The sequence below is a fragment of the Microsporum canis genome, genomic scaffold (genome assembly GCF_000151145.1).
Source record: "Microsporum canis CBS 113480 supercont1.3 genomic scaffold, whole genome shotgun sequence".
In the NCBI taxonomy this organism is placed as follows: Eukaryota; Fungi; Ascomycota; class Eurotiomycetes; order Onygenales; family Arthrodermataceae; genus Microsporum; species Microsporum canis.
Genome location: NW_003299167.1, coordinates 2928607 through 2949549, shown reverse-complemented (window position 1 = coordinate 2949549; position 20943 = coordinate 2928607). Strand labels below are relative to the sequence as shown.

Genomic DNA, 20943 nt, shown 5'->3' with positions numbered 1-20943 from the left:
TTGGTGCTCAAAGAATTTCATGGGGGCCTGGTTAATGGTATACGGCGTTTTTCTTCTTTTCTTCACGATGCTACAATTATGGGCCTAAAAATCGTTTACTTGTCGTTTTATAAATATTAAGAAGGGTTATTCCTTCTCTACTACTCTCCTTTATTTTAGGATGCATCTCATATTTTCGTAGGGATTTGTAAATGAAACAAACCTGGTTTCTTCCATTATGCTAGTCAATCGATTCAATAACTAACTAGAAGCTAAAGCATAAGCAAAGCATATTCCTATAATTAATTTCACAAGCTAAAAACACCCCAATGATAGGACTTCTGACTCTTTCAACTTGGGAACAACCCCGTTATCAAGACCTTTGTTACTCACAATGACAATGTCCATTCAATAACCATGTACAATGGGTCCCATAATATAAAAGCGGCGAGCATCTTATCAATTTGGTATGATCATTACCCTCTCCTAGCTAACCCTACGTATCTATACTCACAAAGGCAAACCAATCATTGAATTTCAAATTACAGGTATAAATTCCATCACATCGGGAACATCATCCGGCATATTTGATCGTCGATATATGAAGCTATGGAAGACTACGAAGAGGAGCTCAACTTGGACGAGTGGTATGGTTTTCGGCGGCCAGACGATGACGTCGGTCGATCGATAATCACCATGCTTAAGGGGGACGTGGGGCCAGAGCTACAGAGGATTGTGATGAGACGGCGACTTGCCGGGCCACAAATACTCTCTCGATGCAATGATCTAGAACGTGTTGGCCCCCTCACTCTACTGCATCCTCCTGAGAAGGGGAGAGCAGACACATGTCGATACCATTTGTTATCCCATAGCGACTTCCCAGATGACAACGACCCCAATATTGAGAAGATGTATTTTGACAAAATGTGCCCTGATATGGCTAAGCGGCTCGCAATATATGGGAAAATCGGAAAAGGAAGTAAGTTCAAATAGATGAACAATTCCCCTGTTTATAGCTTCGGCTCCCTTGTTCATTCAAGCCAACTAAACACCGTGTAGCTTTTGGTCGAATATATGCTGCTAGAGAAATTATCCCTCCCCCAACCGACATAGGTATTGGCAGCGGCGCCAGTACAGACTCCGATTCTGGCTCATGGTTGAATAGTATGGGCGTATTAACTGGGGCCACTGATCCGAGGGCAAACAGCGGCATACCTAGAGCACCACGCCAGTTTGCTATAAAAATGGAGCTTCAATGTCCGTTGCGGGTGCATGGATTTGCCAGGGCTCATACGTGTGAATACCGAGAGGTGGCCACCGCATCGCAACGTTTTCTACCTGTCGAAGCAGTTATTCTCCAACTCCTCACACAATGCGACAGATTCCCGACGATTGACTCCATCTATGTCCATAAGGAGTTTGCGTCGATTGTCATGTCCGCTGACAGCGTGGATGATAGCCCTTTGCGAGAAACTCTACCTCAATTAAGAAATGCCATTCCTACACATTCTTTCCCGGGATATAATGGGGAACAATTGACGCGTTTGAAACGTACGAGAGTTAGCGAAATTCAGGCGTGCAAGATTGCCTCTCATCTTCTTGAGGCGATTGTTTATCTCATGGATATGAAGATGGTGCATGGCGACTTAAGCCATCGAAATTATCTTGTGGATAAAAATCTTAATGTATGGTTATTCTCGCTACCTTACCCCTGTCACATATAGTGCCGTGCTAACGATGTAGTAAAGGCCCAACTTATCGACTTTGGCGCTGTATATGCAGCTGAAAGAGGTGGATGGATGACTAACCAATATGGATATATCGAGGCATTCGAATATTTCGTTAATCCAGAGATAGCCTTAGCATTCGCAACCACTGACTTAAAAGAACCCATGAAGACCGTTTCGGATAGCATGGTAAGTCTGGATCACGATATTAGGGTACAGTATCTTTGGAAATTTGGTGTCCTAGTTTATGATCTGCTTCATGGGTATTCTCCTTGGGAAACTCCGGAGCGTCAACCAAATCTTGGAGACATTAAGACCCTCTATGCATGGCAAGATGACGATGAAGAGAAGTTTCATTACCTTTACGATAGAAGGCTGCGAATCATGAACGAAGAGTTGCCAATTGACGAACGACTATCGCAAGATTGTGTTGACGCACTGAGGCATTTGCTGGCAAGAGATGAGTCTAATCGGATGGAGATGGAAGAGTTGCAGAGATTGCCTTGGTTTCAGGGGCATTGGGTTGACCATCCTTCTTCAGAGCTGAAAAGACCGCCTAGGGTAGATTGACAATATCATGGACTAAACACAAAGCCAATGAAAACCCACGGCCGACGTAAGTTGATAGAAAGGACATCATGATTTAAATTTGAATATGGTTGGATTTGAGGTTTCCAGGTCCATTAGATTGTATATAAAGGATTCCCGTGTTCGATAAGGCAATGCGGCGAATGGCGAGAAACCTTAGCAACGATCTATATGTTTGCAAACATTTACTCTGAATCCAATCCGTTTGGAGCCATTCATGTTATTTGTAGCTGTTGCTTGTCGGGTGTGCCTCGGGGGGTGGTTGTTTTCGCGTCCGAGCTTGTGTATATGCCGCCAAAAAGAATTGTACCAGACAGTGTTCTCACCAAGTGTCAAAGTTGCCAAAGCCTCCGCGCCCTGCATTCTTAGCCTTCTTCCGTGTATGTTCTAGTTCAGGCTCATCATCGACAAATCCAACAATTTCATCCTCATTCCCCTCAGATGCAGCAGTCGCAGACTTCAAATATTTGCCAACTCCCGATGTACTTCCAGGAGCACCGCTGCCCTTGTTAGAATCATTACCACGTAGTCTCTTTCCAGTCCATGTAACTTGGTCATCGTCCCCTTTATTGGTAGCACCACTTGCTCCAGAAAGGGCTTGCTGTTGTGCATTCTCTTCCTCTCGTTTTTTATTCAGGAATTCTTCAAACGGGTCCACAAAAACTACCACATCAAGAATTATGATAGGAGGAGTAGGCCGATTAGTGTTGGAGTCCACGGGAGCCACTTCCATTGCATCCAAAGTTGGAGAAGACGGAGAAGGGTCATCGATTAAATGGCCGAACACTGTGTGTTTGCCGTTCAAATGAGGAACCGCCCGATATGCAAAAAAGCTATTCGGTATTAGCAATTGCATATAAAACTGGCACTTGAAACTTAACGGGATTCAACTTACAATTGGCTGCTATTGGTGTCTTTCCCTTTATTGGCCATACTTAGCGTCCCTCTGGCATCATGCTTGAGTGGCCCAATAACCTCATCCGCGAAATTTTTGCCCCAGATACTTTCACCTCCCCTACCAGTTCCAGTTGGATCGCCACCCTGGATCATAAACCCTTTAATATTGCGGTGAAAAGTAACATCCTTATAATAGCCCTTCTTAGCTAGTTGGATGAAATTCCACACGGCTTTTGGCGCATGTTCTGTATGTAGTTCAATATTCAGGTCGCCCATGTTGGTAACTATCCGGGCATATCCATTGAACTTAACTCGGCCGCGTTTCAGCATATATTGCTCATCTGTCAGTATCGAAAGATCCGCAGCAGTGTGTGGGGTTAAACCGGTGCTAGTGAAGGAAGCAGCAGCTAAGCCGGTGGTATGCCTTGCAGCATTGAACGGTACCGGTTTGCCGCTTTGACTAGAAGTCTGGTTCTTCTTGACCGACGAGGTTTCTTTTTGCCTCTGGTTTAACGCAGTAGCAGATGCTGCCTTCTGCTCTCTTTCAGCCCTCGCTTTAGCAACAGCTTCCTTTGCTCGTAGGATCTTTGCAGAGCTGCCCATTGCATTAAGATTGATACTTTGGTCATCCTTCCTACTTGCAACATTACTCTCTCCATCCTTCAGGTATTTGAAATTATTCAGATCCCGGGAATTCACATTATGCGGGTCCTGCAATGTGATAATATCCTTCCTGCTGAATTCTTCGTCGGAAACCAGGTCTCGCCATAGTTTAGGCTTAACGTTAAGCCTTTGTACTGTATCCCATGCAAATACATTGCCCGTATTTCCGAGCGCAACTATATGTGTGTTATCCGTGAATACTTTGTACGTAACGGGGTCAACATATTCTCCCGAATCATTCTTTGCAAAGTGTAACTTGATAAGGTCCGAGTTCTTCGTAGGGGCGCCGGTAACAGGATTGGTACCGTTCTTTTTAATCCAGGGTAGGATGTGTGTGAGGTCAAATATTATGCCATCGGATGTGCATACGGGGTGGGAAAAGGGCTGGAGAGATAAGGAGCAAAAATTGAAAGGTAGTCGTTTAAAGGATGCGTGAGGGCCTCCAGTCTTCCGCCGCGCAGCGCCAGCGCCAACGTTAGCGGAAAATGCATCCTCAGAAGCCCACTCCGAATGGGTAATCTATACAATTTATGTGTTAGTTTCAATCCGGTTGGGAGGAAGGGCATCGCGAGGAGGATACTAGAAATCGCGTACATAGAGTTTATCAGTTCCTAAAGTTCAAGTTAGTACAATTATATCAGGCTGTCAGTAGAAGGATATACTTCACATACCTTTCCCCATCTTAGCTTTAGCCCAGCTGTTGCAAGTTATTTAAATGCAACTTGGTAGAATATCGTGGATGAAATCTGGAGAAGCTTGAGCTTCCCGAGGTCGCGCAGAGCTGGAACCCGGCCTCGGATAATAATTTACCCACTGATCTTTGACTTGCTTACATAACATTTTGATATTAGGCACTGTTCTTGCGAAATTTCCTCTCTTAGTAACAGTATATAATGAGCAACAAGATGAATGGACCTGCGTGGGAAGATAACATGCAGTTTATTTCTCAGTGTTAATATATGACAGCATTCGATAACTAGTTAAAAACACAGAAAACATATCCCATGCAGCTGAAGGGAAGTCAGGTCATGTAGTCAAGTCCTCATCATTGAGGAATTCGAACATCCCGGGCACCAGTGATCAGCTTGATATCTTCAAACAGGTCACTGGCTTCCATAAAAAGCCCAGTGCCTGCGTCTCGATCGCCACCCAGGTACAGCCCAACGAACGAACCATCGAGGCTAAAGACAAACGACCCGGAATCTCCTGGTTCCCCAAATGTGACCGAAGGCGCACGACGGTGGATGAGATAAGCCATGCCCCGCGTCTTATCCCAGTGGCCGTCCTCATCTTTGACCCAGCACTGGATGTCAGTCTCTCTAATTTCTCCAAGTCTTCCTTCTGAAAAGCCAGTGGTTCGGCCAATCTTACAGACACCCATCTCACCAGCTTTCAAGGGTATTGCGTCCTGTAGAACTTTGGATGTTGGTAGGTACGCGGCGCGGCAGGATTTAGGGACATCGTCGATCGTAGGCAGCTTATTTTGGGTGGTGCGATCGCTTGGAACCTCTATCAAAGCCCAGTCTAGAATTCTCTTGTTTGGGTTCATTCGATAGCCGGACGACGCATATACTTTCCCAAGGAGAAGCTGACCATGCTGGTAAAAGTTGTGGGCATGCACCAGGGTTTCCTCCAAGACTTCAATCTGACCCTTCACATATTCATAGGCCTGCCTTTCATTTCGTGAAACAGAAGGGTCTTCTTCTTCAAGGCGCTGTTTTGCCGAAGTATAGGTCTCTAATTTGCTGAAAAGTTCTATTTCTTCCCTGTAGTGATCAATGGCGAGGTTGTGGTCTCTAAGGCTGGGGTAATCAAGGGTAAGCTCATTTTCCGGGTCACCAGGTTTGATGCCATGCCTATCCCAATCAGCTGTAGACTTGATGGCAGTCACGCAATGATGGGTTGTTAGTCCGTATTGCTTCCATTCGCCCGAAGGGTGTTGTATTTCTAAGAATCCACCGAATGTAGACGAAGATAAAGCTGAGGAGTGAGCACCAATACTTCCGCCCATACATGGCTTGGAGCTCCAATCATCCTTAGCGAGGAAGCCCTCTACCAAAGGCGAAGAACGAAATTGTAGAAGAGAGCAACGGCGTATTTCCACAGCTATATGGTGTAGCCCTTGGCTGTCTAGGGTATCAACAACTGCTTCTCTTGTAGCAATCCAATCAAAAGTAGAGTCTTCTTTCACAAGGATCACAATTGTGATGGTTTTAGGTTCCATAGACACTCCACGGAGTTGAGGAGAGAGCATAGTCCATTCACTATCGCCCAGAATGTTCAAGATTGTTAAGCGGAGGTCCGGCCAGGTGGAATAGAACGGGTTAGTACGCGGTATTGGAGCTGATAAAACGCGTTGGGAAGCCCTCTCATCAATCATTTCAACAGTGGTATCTCCCAGGTTATTATTGACAAGGATCTCTCTGATCTCCTTGCAGGCTTCAAGCCAGGTATCATCAAGCTCGTGTTTGCGTGCAGGGATCAGAAGTGTATTGGTCCAAGTCTCTGTGCCACTGGCCTCATGATGTGCACGCTGGAGTAGGGTTCTTCCCTTCAGATCAACGTGCCACCTTTCGAGCACAAGCAAGACTTCATCCATTAACTGATCATACATGAGCTGGCATTCACCATTATCAGGAATATACCGGCTCAAAGCAGGTAGTTTGACAAGGTCCGGGCCACCACACCGGTAGTCCTCATTATGAATGTCTTCATCCCCGATTATTGGTGGCCCATTGTTTTCGGAAGAGCCCTCCTTCATTCGCATTCGCTTGGCAGGAGGAGGCGATGGTATACAGAGAGACGCGGCTGGGGTGAGGAGAGGCCCAGCATACGCGACAGCGGATGTCGAACGGTATTTCACCATCTTTCCAGTTGGAATTTACCTAAGATATTGTGTCAAATCTGCCATTTGGCCAAAAAGGCGAACTAGCGGCAGAGAGACTGGTTATTTTTATTCACATATTGACATAACCAGCAGAGCGAAGAGGACACGAAGACAAGCCTGGGTACTTTAAACAGTTTACTGCAGTATGAAAGCAAAGTGGTATAATACGGAGTCCTCACAGGCGAGTCACAGACAAGAGAACAAAGAGGGAAAATTCAAGCTTATAAACATTTCAAAAAGCATGAGTAACCATGGAAGCTCGACACGAACCAGAGATTTAACATGAAGTGAGGACAAGGGGAAAAAAAAGGGAGAAGAGGAAGAATAATGGTTAGACTACAGAGACGTTGAACCCAGGTATGCTCACAGGTTTCTCCATGTTGATATTACCTCCTAAAAAGATGTAGGCCCATGTCCCGCATACTGACTCGCTGGAGAAAACGGTTAACATCGACCTCGTATAGTTACCTGATAACTATAAACGACTTTTAACTCTCCAGACAAACTTGGTTATGACGTTTTGGCCGCCTTGGGATTACAACCAGTGGCCTTGATTATGGTTTATTATATGCAAGGCGCCAACCGGGCAAGCTAAAGACGTTTATGCCTTGCAGCTGGTCTGGCCCTTGTAACGGCAACAAGACCCATCCTGTGTCCTCAGGCGCCCGGCAGCACCGTCAGCCTCATAGTTAACCGAAACTAAAAGCTGACGGCTTTGCGTCTCTGTCCACTCAAGTCGCTTGTTGTTGCTTCCCCGATGTGACGGAACATCTGCCCATCAGACACTATATATCTGCTGGGGAACAAAGCTCGGATAGAGTAGAACACGACTAGGCAAGGCCACAGCCACTCCAGCCGCCTTTTAGACTCAGGGGTGGGGGAGAAAAGTTCCTATATTCTCCTGGTCTACTTAGCTTTGGGGCTCAGCCAACTAACATCACAACTGCTAACATGTTATATCATCTGAAACGGGCCATTTTTAGAAGACTGCGGCCCGTTCGTCCCCTACATGGAATCATGATCTAGAGTTAACTACCTAGTTATGTCCCCGGATTCTTTGCTGAGAGTAGTTCCGAAGACAAGGCATGTAACCACCATGACGTGGGACTATCGAATGCTTCCAGCAGTTGGTTAGTACCCATTGTAGAGTGTTTATTGACCTGTACAGTTCTCCAAAATCAGATCATAATAATCCTAGTCTGTTAAAACATGCTTACAAAGAAGTGCAGGATGCTCCAACCAATTACTATTAATATCAACACATCCTTGGAGAATAATCAAGTCATACCTTAGCACGGGGAGGTCAGTATTATATTCCCATACATGACGGCATAATATTCAACAAGCCCAAGTTGCCCTTGCCCTCGCCCCTAACGCCCGAGTAGAGTGCTTTCTTTCTTCTTTTCTTTTTCCCGGGCGCCAGAAACTGATCCTAAGGCTCTCTTGGTTTTTAGCAGCCTTGCATGGATGCTGATGGTGTGAGGAAAATCCAAAAGGGAAGAAAACGAGAGAAGAGAGGCTTAACCCTCTCTAACAGCTTATCTATCGTTTAGAATAAATATCAGCTGCTTGACTGGGCCTATTACGCTTTTCACTTCTCGAGCATACGGCAACATCACTACCCAAATGCAACGTTGAAGACGCCTGCTGCCTAGCACATCTTTTGACCAAACCCACTCTTTACCACACATCATAGAAAAGGGACAAATTAGACATCGCCAGGTATTTACTCCTTTGGCATCCTTCTATCCTGTCTATAATCATCAGCTGTACGTCACTTGTTGACCCACAGAATTTGAACTAACGATGGCTTTATAGGTTTTATCGACTGCTACCAGTCGCTGATTTACCGTGGACATGCACTATAATATGCATAACATGAATAATGGGCCCGGGAATAGCTCTTCCCGCCAGAGCTTGGAGGATATGCCAATGCCTGGCAACTTTCCTGATACCCCGGATGTCGACGACCTAGATGATCTCAACGGCCGACTCAATAATATTGGCCTTGATACAAGCTTTAATGGCAATTCTCGAGGAACTCAGCTCCACGAGAGCATGTACGAGGGATGGACACTATACCGTGGCGAGCCCAAAGTGCCTGGTGGAGAGCGAACCTGGGCCACAGCCACCATCTGCAAGATGCCACTTCCACAGGCGGAATTAATCGACCTGGTTCAGAAACAAAAGCGTCAGTCTGTTACTGAAGCATATCATGAACTGACTCTGGTCAAACGCCAGCACATTGATAATCTAATTGAGGAGAGAAAGCAAGAGTGCAATGATCCAAAGTATGATTGGATCTGTGTCTATATCAACTCTGCAACCAGAGATATTCGATCTACATTCGGTCCTAAGAAAGCATTGACGATATCAATAGCAATTGTGCTCTGCAAACAGCTGAAACCTGAGGTTCTTCGTGCTCTTCGTACTGCCCAGATTCAGAAACAGAAGAAAGCCAGGAATACTGCTAGGCAGGATGGAGCTGAATTTGGAGAGTTTGGTGACCCTTTTCGCCAGGCTCATCATCAATTAGGCCTTGGGGTAAACCTTACTAACCCTCAGCAAGATCCACGTCCACATTCACAAAGTCGTACACAACCCAACTTCCAGAATGAACCCCCCCAACGTCTCCAGGACAGGCCTCCAGTTTATCACCAACAACTTCCATCAAACTACCCTCAAGGACATCCTCACCCTCACCATAGTGATCATCAGTTCAATCATCCGCATGCACATAGTGCTGGGCCACCACAGGGCCAGAGGCACGTTAACCAACTTCCTCCAGCACATCATGACCCTCGAATGATGACAGAGAGACCAATTCCACAGGGCCCACCACCGGACCATGGACAAATGGCCCCTGTTGACGAGTTCAGAGCCGCACCCCATCATCAAGAGCAGAGAGTGCAACCAGAAATGATACAGATTACTCCAGGCCATCATCATCACCAAGGCCAAGGGCCGCAGCTCGAGATGATGCGGATCCCACCACCTCCGATAGGACCACATCACCCGCAATCCCGTCCCCCACCCCCCCAGGAGAGTCATCCAGTTCCCCAACACGAACAGCTACGCCAAAATGCTCACCCTTCCGAGCAGAAAGAAATCATACCAGGAACTCAGATCTTCAGTCAGGATCACCGCAACCCCTACCAGCATCATAATCATACCGGGAATGAACAACCGCACAGGAACATCCAGTTCATGAACCAGGGACACCAGCAACAGGTACCTCAGCAACAGGTACCTCAGCAACAGGTACCTCAGCAACAGGTACCTCAGCAACAGGTACCTCAGCAACAGATACCTCAACAAATACTTCAGCAACAAATACCTCAGCAACAGGTACCTCAGCAACAAGTACCTCAGCAACAAGTACCTCAGCAAGAGATACCCCAGAAACAGATACGTCAGCAATATTATTCTCACCGCCCCCGAAATGGAAATGAAGAACTCCCTCCGGATACTCAAGTATTAATCCAAGGCCAACAGCATCCGAGACAGGACCACCCTAGACAAGAACCGCCACCACAAGATGCCCGTATTCTGAACAAACCTCTTCATAAACCGCGCAAGCAGAAGCAACTTCCACCTAAGGTCGTCAACTCGGAAAAAATTAGAAGAGATCAGGCTATAGTGGAAAAGTGGCTTCAAGAAGAGAGCGATGCTTCAGACTATAATTCATATTTATTCGACCCAGAGAACGCAAGCTCCGTCACTGAAGCCTCCTTTTCTTCTGGAGAATATGACAAGTGTGATTTCTCTCCTGATGATGAATTCCAGTGTCGCCGGTCTCCCAAGAATCATAGCCGTGAAAAAAGCAAAAGCAGTGACCGTAACGGATATCAAAAATATCGCCACTCTTTAGGTTATCGTACTCATAAGCGTCCATCTGAGAAGTCCTACCTAGCCGAACTACCCGGGAAGCACGGATCAAGATATAGAACCGAGTCTATCGAAATATTACCATCCAATAGCATGCACAACCGCTCTGGAAAACTAACTCGGCCCGAGTCCGTTTCGTATCCTTCTCGACATCAAACATTGAACTCCCATCAACGTATCCCACGACCATATAGCCCCGGCTCACCTCATGCCCGCACCTCACGCTCTGAGATCGAGTGGGAGTTGGAGCAGGAGAAAGAAAGGATTTACCGGCGTCACTTGGAAAGTCAGCGATCAATTGAGAGGGAGGTCGAGGCTCGTCTGCTAGCCGAAAGCCTGAACAGAAGCAACCCAGAGCAGCCTGATGCTCAACTAGGAGTCTATACGCCTCAACGCGTTTTAGATACATATGAGAAGTATGACCGAATGAAGCGACTTGATGGTAACCGGCGACAGTCCTACGTGGAACAATCGCACTTATCAAGCTATCCAAAGAATTACCCATCCTCCCATCACGAGCGATTATTTAGAGGATGAACGATAGGAATCTATAGAACTGAGGGCTTTTCACTTTTCTTGTTATGGGGTTATTCAGGAGTAAAAGGGTTAGGTTTGGGTACAGATTATCCAAAGTCGAAGGGGGCACCAGATTGTTTGCGTCCTTTTTATATTTTCCTTCATTTTATCGACAATTGAAGTTTCTTATATCTATATTTCCCTATTATATTATGGATGTCATCCTTGCTAATACCTACGAATGCTCTAACCAGCGAGCTGATTATATCTCATTTATAACCTTCCGTGTTTCTCGTTCATTAAATATTTAGCCTATTCACAAGTTCAACTATCATTAAATCAGATATCTACATATATCATCATTAAAGTTCTATCTGTACTATACACCTAGTTAGGTAGCAAGCCTAAGATACATGCTGTACTAAACGTACTGAGCTATCGAATCAAAATCGTCTTCCGGGTCTGAGTTATTCCCTTCTCGAGTCGTCTTGGGCTTATTTCCGCTATTTATATCGTTGATACTCGATAAACTTTGATAGAATTGTGTCACTTTGGGGTGTACCATGACTTTCTTCGGGTCAAACCGAGACACCTGAAGCCCATTCTTCGACGTGGCTCGGCTGAGAGCAACATAAGCTTGGCCTCTTTCAAACACTCTTCCAAGGTCAACCTTAACACGCTGTAAGGTCTGGCCTTGAGCTTTGTGTATTGATAAAGCCCATGCAAGGATAAGTGGAACTTGTTGTCTTTGAGCCTGAACCTCGCCGTTGGGGAGTTCAATTTTCCAGGTTTCAGGCATACATAAAAGCTGCCTCTCCGATCCATCCGGCAATATAAAAGCAACCAGAGGATATTGCTTGGCTGTGGTGACACCTCCAGATCCAGACTTTTGGTCAAAAGCCATATTATTTATTTTTTGCTTTCCCCAGTCGGTCTCTCCATCAAAGTTACTAAAGGCGCCGTCATATTTCTGACCCTCCCTTATGTGGTTTTCGAATCCACTTTCGTCCATAAATGCAATAACCGTCCCTAGAGAACCGTTCACTAGTGTCTCATCTTTATTTTTTATGAGCATCACCTGAGCCCCTTTTTTGAGGTGAATAGTCGGTGGTGCCATGCAATTACTCAGCAGTTTGGCCCGAATTTGCTCATCTTTGATTGCTCCAGAATCAGCGGCATGGAATGTCATAACTGACCCTGAAAGGCGGTTCATTCTCTCCGAGTTAGCTAGGTCCACTTCTGCCCTTGTAGGAAATCTGTCAATTATAACTATTAGCTTCAGATGAATATATCCCTGGAATTTAGTATCATACAGTTCTGTGGCCTCTATATTATCACCACAATTCAATGGTCGTGAAAGTTCCTTGAATGCTTGAATAGCGGAGGGGCTTAGGCGGCCAAGTCGCATTTCGTTCAGCATATTCGCAAAATCAGGGTCTTTCTGTCTGAACACTTGCGTTAAGAGGATTGTGTGTTGGATTGATGTATTCCATGTTGCTGCTGCAAATGCAAATTTCGCTTCTTTGCCGCCCTCAGGGACAGGTGGCAGTTGGAAAAAATCACCAGTGGTAACGAGCTGGATGCCACCGAACGGCCTTCCATTACCTCTAATTTTACGGGCAAGTTCTTCAAGCTTGTCGAAAAAGTCTCCGTCAACCATAGATATTTCATCAATGATAAGTACCTTGGTTTTCAGCCAGCGATTTTTGGCTTTTTGGTTTCGTTTCACCTGAAGTTCTTAGCCAGTAATCAGGGATACAGTGGCTGGTTAACAAACCTTCTTGACAAGCTCCTGAGTAGATTCCTTCCCAAGCCCAACCCCAGCATAGCTATGAAGGGTTACTCCTTCGATATTACAGGCTGCTAGCCCCGTAGATGCCGTGACGGCAACAGCATCCAAGTCCCGCCGATATTTCAGTCGTAGTTGTCTAATAACCTCCCGCATCAACACAGATTTACCCGTTCCTGCGGAACCTGTGTAGAAAACACTTTTACCCCTTTTTACAATTGTTTCAATAACCTGGTTCTGTTCCTCACTAAAAAAAATAGACGGAACCCGGGTATTTGATGGCCGCAGCGTGGTATTGAGTCTCTTCTCCGATGAAGCCAAAGATTTAATTTTCATCTGTTTTCTTAGTTCCTTTTGTTCCTCCTTAACGGCACTAAAGGTTTTATCCCATGGCATGTGCTTTTTCTCCTTATTTATAGAGGTCTGTTCTGCATCAATGACTTCACTGTGGGGTAATGGTTGTTGTAGCTTTGATGGAACACGGTAGCTATTAACCATGGGCTTTTTAAAGGCGTTGCTTGAATTAGCTGCCAAATAGTCCGAGTAGGCCCCTGATTTTCCGCTGTTCTCTTGGGTAATATCTTCCCAAGGCAGAGCTCTTTTTTTCTGCTGCCGCTGGGCTGGATTGGGGCATTCAGGCTCACGCGGTGGAGAGGATGACCAAGGTATTGGAATGCTGCTGGAAGGTATAGCCGTTGCAGGGACAGTGCTATCGTTTGCTCGTGGATTAGTTTCTGCAAAGGTTGAACTGTGGGATATGCTCTGTGTTTGGGTGTGTTTCGAAACTGCGTTCTCTATTTCAAGAAAGTCATCGTTCTCGGATTCGTTTTCTCCGAAGAAGACGGCATCGTGAAGATCATCCAAGGCACTTCTATTGAATTCTGATGTGAAATCGGTCTTTCGCAAGGAATTCGTTTGCACGTTATGAGATGCTACGGTAGCATTAAGTCGGCCGCGGTTTTGTTGCAATGCATTTGATTTCTTTTGCCGCTCAGGATGTTCTTGAACTGCTCTGGTAAACATTTCCGGCTGCAACGGCTGAGCATACGTTGAGAGTCCCGCGAACCTGCGTGGGAGAGCTGAGGTCAAATGTGTAAGGGGTTTGAGCGTCCTCGATCTCCACAGCGAACGAAGCATGTAAATAGCTGAACGGTATCCGTCAATCTGCAAAGACAGACCCGGGATAGCCAGGTATCCAAAAAATCAGCGCAGAGGAATTATATAATTGTTCACAATGTTGTCTTGTCCTGTATAGAAATTGATCTTGTAGTTGCATTTTTTCTTTTCCTATTTCGGACTTTTGGAAAGTCGCGCTCGCGTTTAGTCACGTGATTGATAAGATAATGCTTATGTCAGCTTACATTCTAAGTATTTCGTCATGTCGCGTTTTCTTTTGAATAATATAAAAAGAGAAAAAAGGCAACAGTAAATTCTACGACCTAGAGGGCCTCCCGATCCTTATCCCAGAGGATGAGTATACGGGCCCTTGACAATGAAGAATGGCCCAAGATGCAGAACTCAGTAAGACACCTATGTTTTTCTTACCCCTCGAGCCTCTGTTGTCAGAAGGCTAACATCATGAAAGCCAAGGAGCTGCCTCTTGCTGGGGTGATTCTTTGCTGCACTTCGATTCTGGCAGAGCATCGAGTAAGTGCTGAAAATCGTACCTTAAAGTGCTGGCTTTAGAGTGTTATTGACCACATTACAGTCGCAATTGGCCGATGTAGCTTGCCAGATGGGTGCAATTCACAAGTTTGATCTTACTTCCGATGTCACTCACCTCATAGTCGGTGATATAAACACTCCAAAATATAAATATGTGGCCAAAGAACGAACCGATGTGAAAGTTCTCCGAGCTGAATGGGTGGAGGCTGTTCGATCATCATGGATTCTTGGTGGGGACACTGACATTCATGCCCTGGAGGTTGAATATCGGCTTCCCACATTTTTCGGGCTGTCAATATGCATTACCGGTTTTGAAAACAGTATGTATTCCTGGGAACTGCGTACTTTGCCTGCACAGAATTGACTGATTCTTGAAAGCGGATTTTAGGAGTCATCTCGAAAAAACCGTTAGTGAGAATGGTGGTGAATTCCGCAAAGATTTGACAAAGACCGTTACCCATCTGGTCGCACGTGTAGGTGAAGGTAAAAAGTACAAATTTGCGATTCTATGGGGAGTAAAAGTTGTGAGTTTAAAATGGCTTGAGGATAGCATTCAACGCACTATGGCTCTCGATGAAGCTCTGTACGATCCTCTACTTCCAGTGGAAGAGCAGGGTATCGGCGCATGGAATCGATCTAAGCCGGCTATTAGTGAGAAAATAGTGAAACCCCAGGACGTTTTCCCTCAGCGCTCTCGAAAGCTACGTAGAGTTGCTAGCATAAAGCTAGGCGGCCAAACTGAGGGCATATGGTCTGCTATTGTCCCAAACCCTTCCACAACTGTTGAGACCAATGACAACTCTCAGTATGGCGGAAGCCAGCAATTGACAGCAAATTCACGCCCAAATTTGCCAGATACCAAATCCTTTGCAAGTGAGACCACATTCCCTGACAGGCATGATAGTGTACAACGCGAGATTAAACCTTCCCCAGCATTAGCCATTGCTGAGCAGCAAGAAAGGGGCTTTTGGGATAATTGCAGGTTTTACATTATAGGTTTTACAACTGAGCAAGTAAGTAATTATCTGCCCTAATAACTCCCTAGCTTCTGATATCTGACTACTATTAGACGCGTATATTAGAATCCCATCTTTTTGCGCAAGATGCTCTTATTTCGCCATCATTAGACGACTTATTAAAGCATGACAATCAGCTGTTCATGGTTGTTCCATACAACTTACCTCGGCGGGACATTCCGGAGATTGATGAAGATTTGGACGAAGTTGAAATCGTTACAGACATGTGGATTGAACGATGCCTACGCAGCCAGGCATTTGTTGCACCAGAGGCTCACATAACCAGTACCCCTTTTCCAAAGTTTCCCATTCCAGGTTCGTCTATGAACTATCCCCTAGCAATAGTCTTTCTTATATTAACATTATATAGCATTCCAAGGCATGAGAATATGCTCGACCGGCTTTACTGGAATTGACTTACTCCACCTTTGCAAACTTGTTAATCTTCTAGGTAGGGACTTTTATGAGATATATTAAGTAAAGCGTTAGATGCTAACCATAGTTAGGCGCGACGTATGATGAATATCTCACCGCCAATGCCTCTGTACTTATTTGTAACACTTCAAACCCAAGCCCAGAAAAATTAAGACACGTGTTTGAATGGAATATACCCCCAGTGATGGCGGATTGGCTATGGATATCAGTTCAAACTGGGGAAAAGAAGCCATACCAAGCATATTTGATCCCTGACAAGCGACCAATTTCTCAAGGAGGGCATAGGCTATCAGTACCGCCGCCTAGAGAGAAACAGGCCAGCAGCCCTGCACCTCTCAACCACTACTCATCGGATCCCGATACCAATAATACACCCCAAGATGGAGATAGAGAAACCAGCAAAAAGCCAGAGGCTGAGACTTCTAACAACCAGCCTACAACTGCGCTAAAAGAAGTTTCCACGAATTTCCCAATAAATCCTTCTCGCTCCCCGTCTCCATCCAAAGAAGCCATTCAACCAGTTCCACCACTTTCTCTTGCACCTCTTCCACAACGGGATCCCATGTCCAAAACAGCAAACAGCTCAGAGACCAGAATATCTCTCAACACTGCAATCAGTGAACTCCTAAAACAGAAAAGATCGCGCGCCCAAAACTCTGCCACCGAGACAGAAGTCCCCATCCGCTCCCAAAGGCGGCGAAAGCTATTCGGCAGAGCAAGCTCATCCTGCTCCACCCTAACAACGACAGATGTACGGGGTGTATCTAGGGCAAGCTCAATAGATACGTTAAATGAAGACGGGTATGGCAGTATAGTCGACGGGTTAGATAGTCCTTCGACAAAAGCACCAAGCAACGCCCCAAGCTTCATCTCGTCGGCCCCTAAAAAATGTAACATTACCCGTCCTGAACAGATAGAAGCTCAACAAATGCTACAACGCAGGCTTGCTCTATTCCAGAGCAACTCTGCCAACGGAGAATTTGCAGAGAGAACCGCTGGTGAGGAAGAACCACTGCCTTTAACGCAGCTTGGCTACGATGATCCAGATGCTGTAGCAATGCGTGAAATGATCAGCAACCAAACTCAGAGGGAGAACGAAGCCGAAGAAGGCAACGGGTCCCACGGCTCAAGAGTAGGCAAGAAATTAATCATTGGGAAGTTACAGGATGGCCGAGGCGGCGGGAGGAAGACAAGGGCTCGCAAATCGGAGGGTTAGTAAATATGACCTAAAGCACCGAAGGAGTTGGATAGAATAGATGTCCATTGCCCTTTTTTAGCCTTGTTCATATAATGCTTGTTTTCGTAATGACGGAGTTTCCAGGGTGCTATTTGTTGCGGATACGGATTCAGGACAACTCATTCTTATTTGATTACTACACCCTTGCATTTGCTCTGGCCTTCCTTCGTCCCCGTTCTAAATGACCACATTTTTACCGTCTAGGCGGTATAGGAACTTTGGAAGCAAATATCACAATGTATCCATTGCAATTTGGATGTTCTAACAGTACGCAAAAACCAAAAATGCTGCTAAGTAAGGAAGGGGAATGTGAAGTGGAAATATTACAAGGCATGGAATGTACCGGGCCTTGGGGTTTTGGTAGTTCCTGTTTATCCTAAAACGCCAGCATCACCTCCATAAAAATAAATAGAAACCAATCATAAAATCATAAACAGAACAGTCCTTGGGGTATGTTTGTGACTGACAATAAAAAAAGGGAAGAAGAAAACACAAAGGGAAAAAGGAGAGAGGGCCATGAGGTGACGAGTAAGAGAGGATGGAGGGGTGGGATAAAGTACTATACAGGGTCAAAAATGAAATGGATATTTGGTAGATAGAGTGAGTAAAGATCAAATCCCTTATGCGGCAGCAGGAGGGGCTTGTGCATCCAGGTCGATTTGTTCCACTGTTCTCCTATGTTCAGTACTTTCGCGGAAGAGGTTTGAGAAATATTTCCGTGCAACTTCGCTCTCTGCTTTAATTTTCTCAACTTCTTCCTTCCGCTTAGAAAGTTCTTGGGTGGCTATTTGTAGCGTTGACTGCAATCTCGTTGCGGGAACACGAAGTACTCGCCCAACCTCTCCTGATATACGGCTGGCGTTTGAATGGATATAGTCCATCTCTGAAAGTGTGACAGCTATCTTTCGAGATAAGCTTGATGGCAGGGAGGTTGGGACCTGGGACAAAATGTACGCTCCGACCAATAGTGCTAGTGGTAAGTGAGTAAGTAGACTGTAAGTAAATATTCCAAAATAAAGAGAACTTACTTGCGCCTAACAAGCCGGGTACTAATAGTTTGCGCATATTATTTGGACCAAGCATCCTAGCGGCACCAAGAACACCATCAAGCCAGCCAATTCCACCCAATGCTCTTCCTCCAAGCACACCAAGTACTGTCATAGCCATACCGGTGCCTGCTACCTTCTCCTGTCGTTCCCAGAAGCCAGGAAGGTCGATGAAATCCCACATATCGAGTTCGGTATGTATTTGCCGTGCTAGTTCATGACGGTGTTGTCTGAACATAATTTCGGATCGGAAGTTCAGGCTTGGGAATTTGTTCTCGCCGACATGGAGCAATCCAAGGCTCTGAATCATGTTGACGCCTTCTACGCATTTCTTCCGGGAATAGTCTTCACATTGATAGACACAAGCAGTGATTTGGTCGAGCATAGCTAATTTGACATCCTCGGCGTACCGGAAGACTGAAAGAAGGCCTGGGTAGTCCACACCCAAATCTGACTGGGCGACTGTCGATATCTTTTCTGCGAGAGTCTTGCGGGTATAATTGTATACATCATTGGCGGAGGCTGTAATTGAATGTTCCAGTTGCTCAGAGATCTCTGCCCGTTTAATTTTGCTCTTCTCAAATGCAGGTTCAAGTTTACCGAGCTCCGCAGACACACGTTCGAGTTCAGATGAAGCAACATCACGGTTAACAGAGGCTAGAACGTTAAGATCGGAGAGTATGTTGAGCAGGTAAGTTCTAGCCGGAGCAAGCTTGGATCGAGATCGTTTTTCCAAGACAAACCGCCGTAGAGCACCCTCCAGGTTTTCGAAATCACGCAGCTTCTCCTTTGTTTTCTCCTTGTCTTTACCCTTGCCCTTGGGGTCATCATCATTATCATCATCGTCGCCATCATCCCCTCCACTACCGCCGAGAGGTGCGACAGGTATGGCATTGCTAGATACGAAATGAACCAGCTCTGCTGACTCCTTGTAAGTGTGTGGGCTTAAAGCAGCCACTTGGTTTAAAATAGTTCTCTGGCATCGAGCTGTGTCCCTGATATTATCGAATCCGTTGACGACTATAAAAATATAAGCCTTTTCATGAGCGGCATTTCTGATGAATTCACTAGACGAGAGCGTGAAATGATTGGCAGCGGAAAGAACAAAAACGACAACATCAATTTCTTCTTGTCGCGCGAATACCGCAGTAGTTTTGACCGAGTCAGAATTTAAACCTGGGGCATCAATCAAGGCAATGTCGACAACTCCATTGTTGAGTAAAGATTCATCAATTGTTCGGACATCTTTGACATATACCTTGCACTGCATGTACTTGCTGTTGTCCACAACGATAGACTCGAGATCGGCGAGAGAGTACACGTCATATGTGCTTTCGTCGTTTCTGTTATATTGCTTATCCTTTGGAATGGCATGTACCTCTTCCACACCTCCGTTTTCTCTGGCATCAAGCACCTCACAGAAAATGCTAGTGCAGGGTTGCTGGTCCTCAGGTAGAATTTTGCGGCGCAACAAGGCATTGCAAAAAGTTGATTTTCCTGCATTAAGGTCTCCGGTAATGAGAACTTTGCTAGACGTATCCTCTATCCTCTCTCGCAAGGCCAGCAAGTGTTTTATGCTTTGACTGACTTTCCCATCGAGAAGTGAAGCTATAGAATTTTTCTCCAACGAATGGACAAGCTCCGCTGGAGATAGAGCGCCAAGCTTCAAATCCAGTTTTAAAATGGAGAATTCTCGAGCAATCTGTGGCGTTACCAGCCTTGGTTCGGCAGGTGTCCTGTGCTCTGCGGCCTTACTCGATTCAGCGGCATCGCTGATAGATGTAACCGTACGACGAATTGAGCCAGGGCGTGGATCAGCTTCAGTGCCTTCTTCTCTGTTTTCTTCGTATGACCGTGTTCGTGAGAGGACGTGCCTGTTATGTGGCGGAGCGTCTGTATTTTGGATAGAGGGGTAATGCGCCGGCCACTGGCGGTTGATTTCTTGAAGTTCCTTTAACAGCTCAATAGCTCGAGTAACAGATCGACCAAGCTTAGTTCGGTTGGAGTTGCTGGTATATATTAGCACATCATATACGCGCAGACAAAGAGGGTAGGTGATTCGTACTATACGAGCTGGTGAACGTGGTTCGCGATAACCTGTCTTTCATGTTGCGCTGAAAACGAACCAATTAGCAACTGATATAGAACTGAAGAGATAGAAGGACGGTAGAATCATACCTGCATTGCTCATATAGCCGGGCCCGACAGGCGTATGTGAAGGCGTAGGACGGTCCTCCATTAACCCGGCTTGCCAGGACTCCGAGCCCATATCCGAACTGCCATCGATGATGCTTCCACCGTATCCGGAGTCCTGATGCAAAGTAGACATCAGTGAAGTCGCGTTCCCCGAGGCAGGACCTGATCCAACTATCATATATCCAGGAACCTGGCTAGGCGGTCGTTCATCGAGAGGGGGAGGAGACTGTCGTTCGGTTGATCTTGAGGATCCCTCTCCGGCGGAAGAACCCGCGTCTTGGGAAAAGTAGTCCTGGCTCATAGTGACGATGCAATTCTGACGATTTAGGCTATAACCTGTTGACTCAGCGTCACTATGCACATATCATCCAAGCCACCCTTTGCGAATTCTACTTGATATCCGCATTCACGGTG

The 20943-nt window shown here is 45.9% G+C and overlaps 7 protein-coding genes across 7 annotated transcripts; 3 read left to right on the top strand and 4 right to left on the bottom strand.

The window, feature by feature from the left end:
* Positions 1-588: 588 nt before the first annotated feature.
* Positions 589-2276, top strand: MCYG_03961 (protein kinase domain-containing protein; the record flags this gene model as incomplete). The annotated part of the gene is made up of 3 exons (XM_002848409.1): positions 589-958; positions 1039-1664; positions 1728-2276. The coding sequence occupies 3 exons, from the start codon at positions 589-591 to the stop codon at positions 2274-2276; spliced, it is 1545 nt and encodes a 514-aa protein (XP_002848455.1).
* Positions 2277-2616: 340 nt separating this feature from the next.
* MCYG_03960 (peptidyl-prolyl cis-trans isomerase cyp8) lies at positions 2617-4535 on the bottom strand (the record flags this gene model as incomplete). The annotated part of the gene is made up of 4 exons (XM_002848408.1): positions 2617-3127; positions 3190-4373; positions 4449-4465; positions 4526-4535. The coding sequence occupies 4 exons, from the start codon at positions 4533-4535 to the stop codon at positions 2617-2619; spliced, it is 1722 nt and encodes a 573-aa protein (XP_002848454.1).
* A 364-nt stretch (positions 4536-4899) lies between these two features.
* Positions 4900-6720, bottom strand: MCYG_03959 (conserved hypothetical protein; the record flags this gene model as incomplete). The annotated part of the gene is made up of 2 exons (XM_002848407.1): positions 4900-5906; positions 5946-6720. 2 exons carry the CDS (start codon positions 6718-6720, stop codon positions 4900-4902), a joined length of 1782 nt encoding a protein of 593 aa, XP_002848453.1.
* Positions 6721-8619: 1899 nt separating this feature from the next.
* On the top strand, positions 8620-10259 carry MCYG_03958 (secalin; the record flags this gene model as incomplete). Its single annotated transcript, XM_002848406.1, has 4 exons — positions 8620-9032; positions 9307-9458; positions 9557-10153; positions 10237-10259. The coding sequence occupies 4 exons, from the start codon at positions 8620-8622 to the stop codon at positions 10257-10259; spliced, it is 1185 nt and encodes a 394-aa protein (XP_002848452.1).
* A 1307-nt stretch (positions 10260-11566) lies between these two features.
* Positions 11567-13957, bottom strand: MCYG_03957 (DNA repair and recombination protein pif1; the record flags this gene model as incomplete). The annotated part of the gene is made up of 2 exons (XM_002848405.1): positions 11567-12874; positions 12923-13957. 2 exons carry the CDS (start codon positions 13955-13957, stop codon positions 11567-11569), a joined length of 2343 nt encoding a protein of 780 aa, XP_002848451.1.
* Positions 13958-14433: 476 nt separating this feature from the next.
* Positions 14434-17266, top strand: MCYG_03956 (BRCT domain-containing protein; the record flags this gene model as incomplete). Its single annotated transcript, XM_002848404.1, has 7 exons — positions 14434-14455; positions 14520-14581; positions 14643-14919; positions 14978-15612; positions 15669-15930; positions 15986-16066; positions 16122-17266. 7 exons carry the CDS (start codon positions 14434-14436, stop codon positions 17264-17266), a joined length of 2484 nt encoding a protein of 827 aa, XP_002848450.1.
* Positions 17267-17907: 641 nt separating this feature from the next.
* Positions 17908-20830, bottom strand: MCYG_03955 (transmembrane GTPase fzo1; the record flags this gene model as incomplete). Its single annotated transcript, XM_002848403.1, has 3 exons — positions 17908-18257; positions 18316-20430; positions 20512-20830. 3 exons carry the CDS (start codon positions 20828-20830, stop codon positions 17908-17910), a joined length of 2784 nt encoding a protein of 927 aa, XP_002848449.1.
* Positions 20831-20943: the final 113 nt, after the last annotated feature.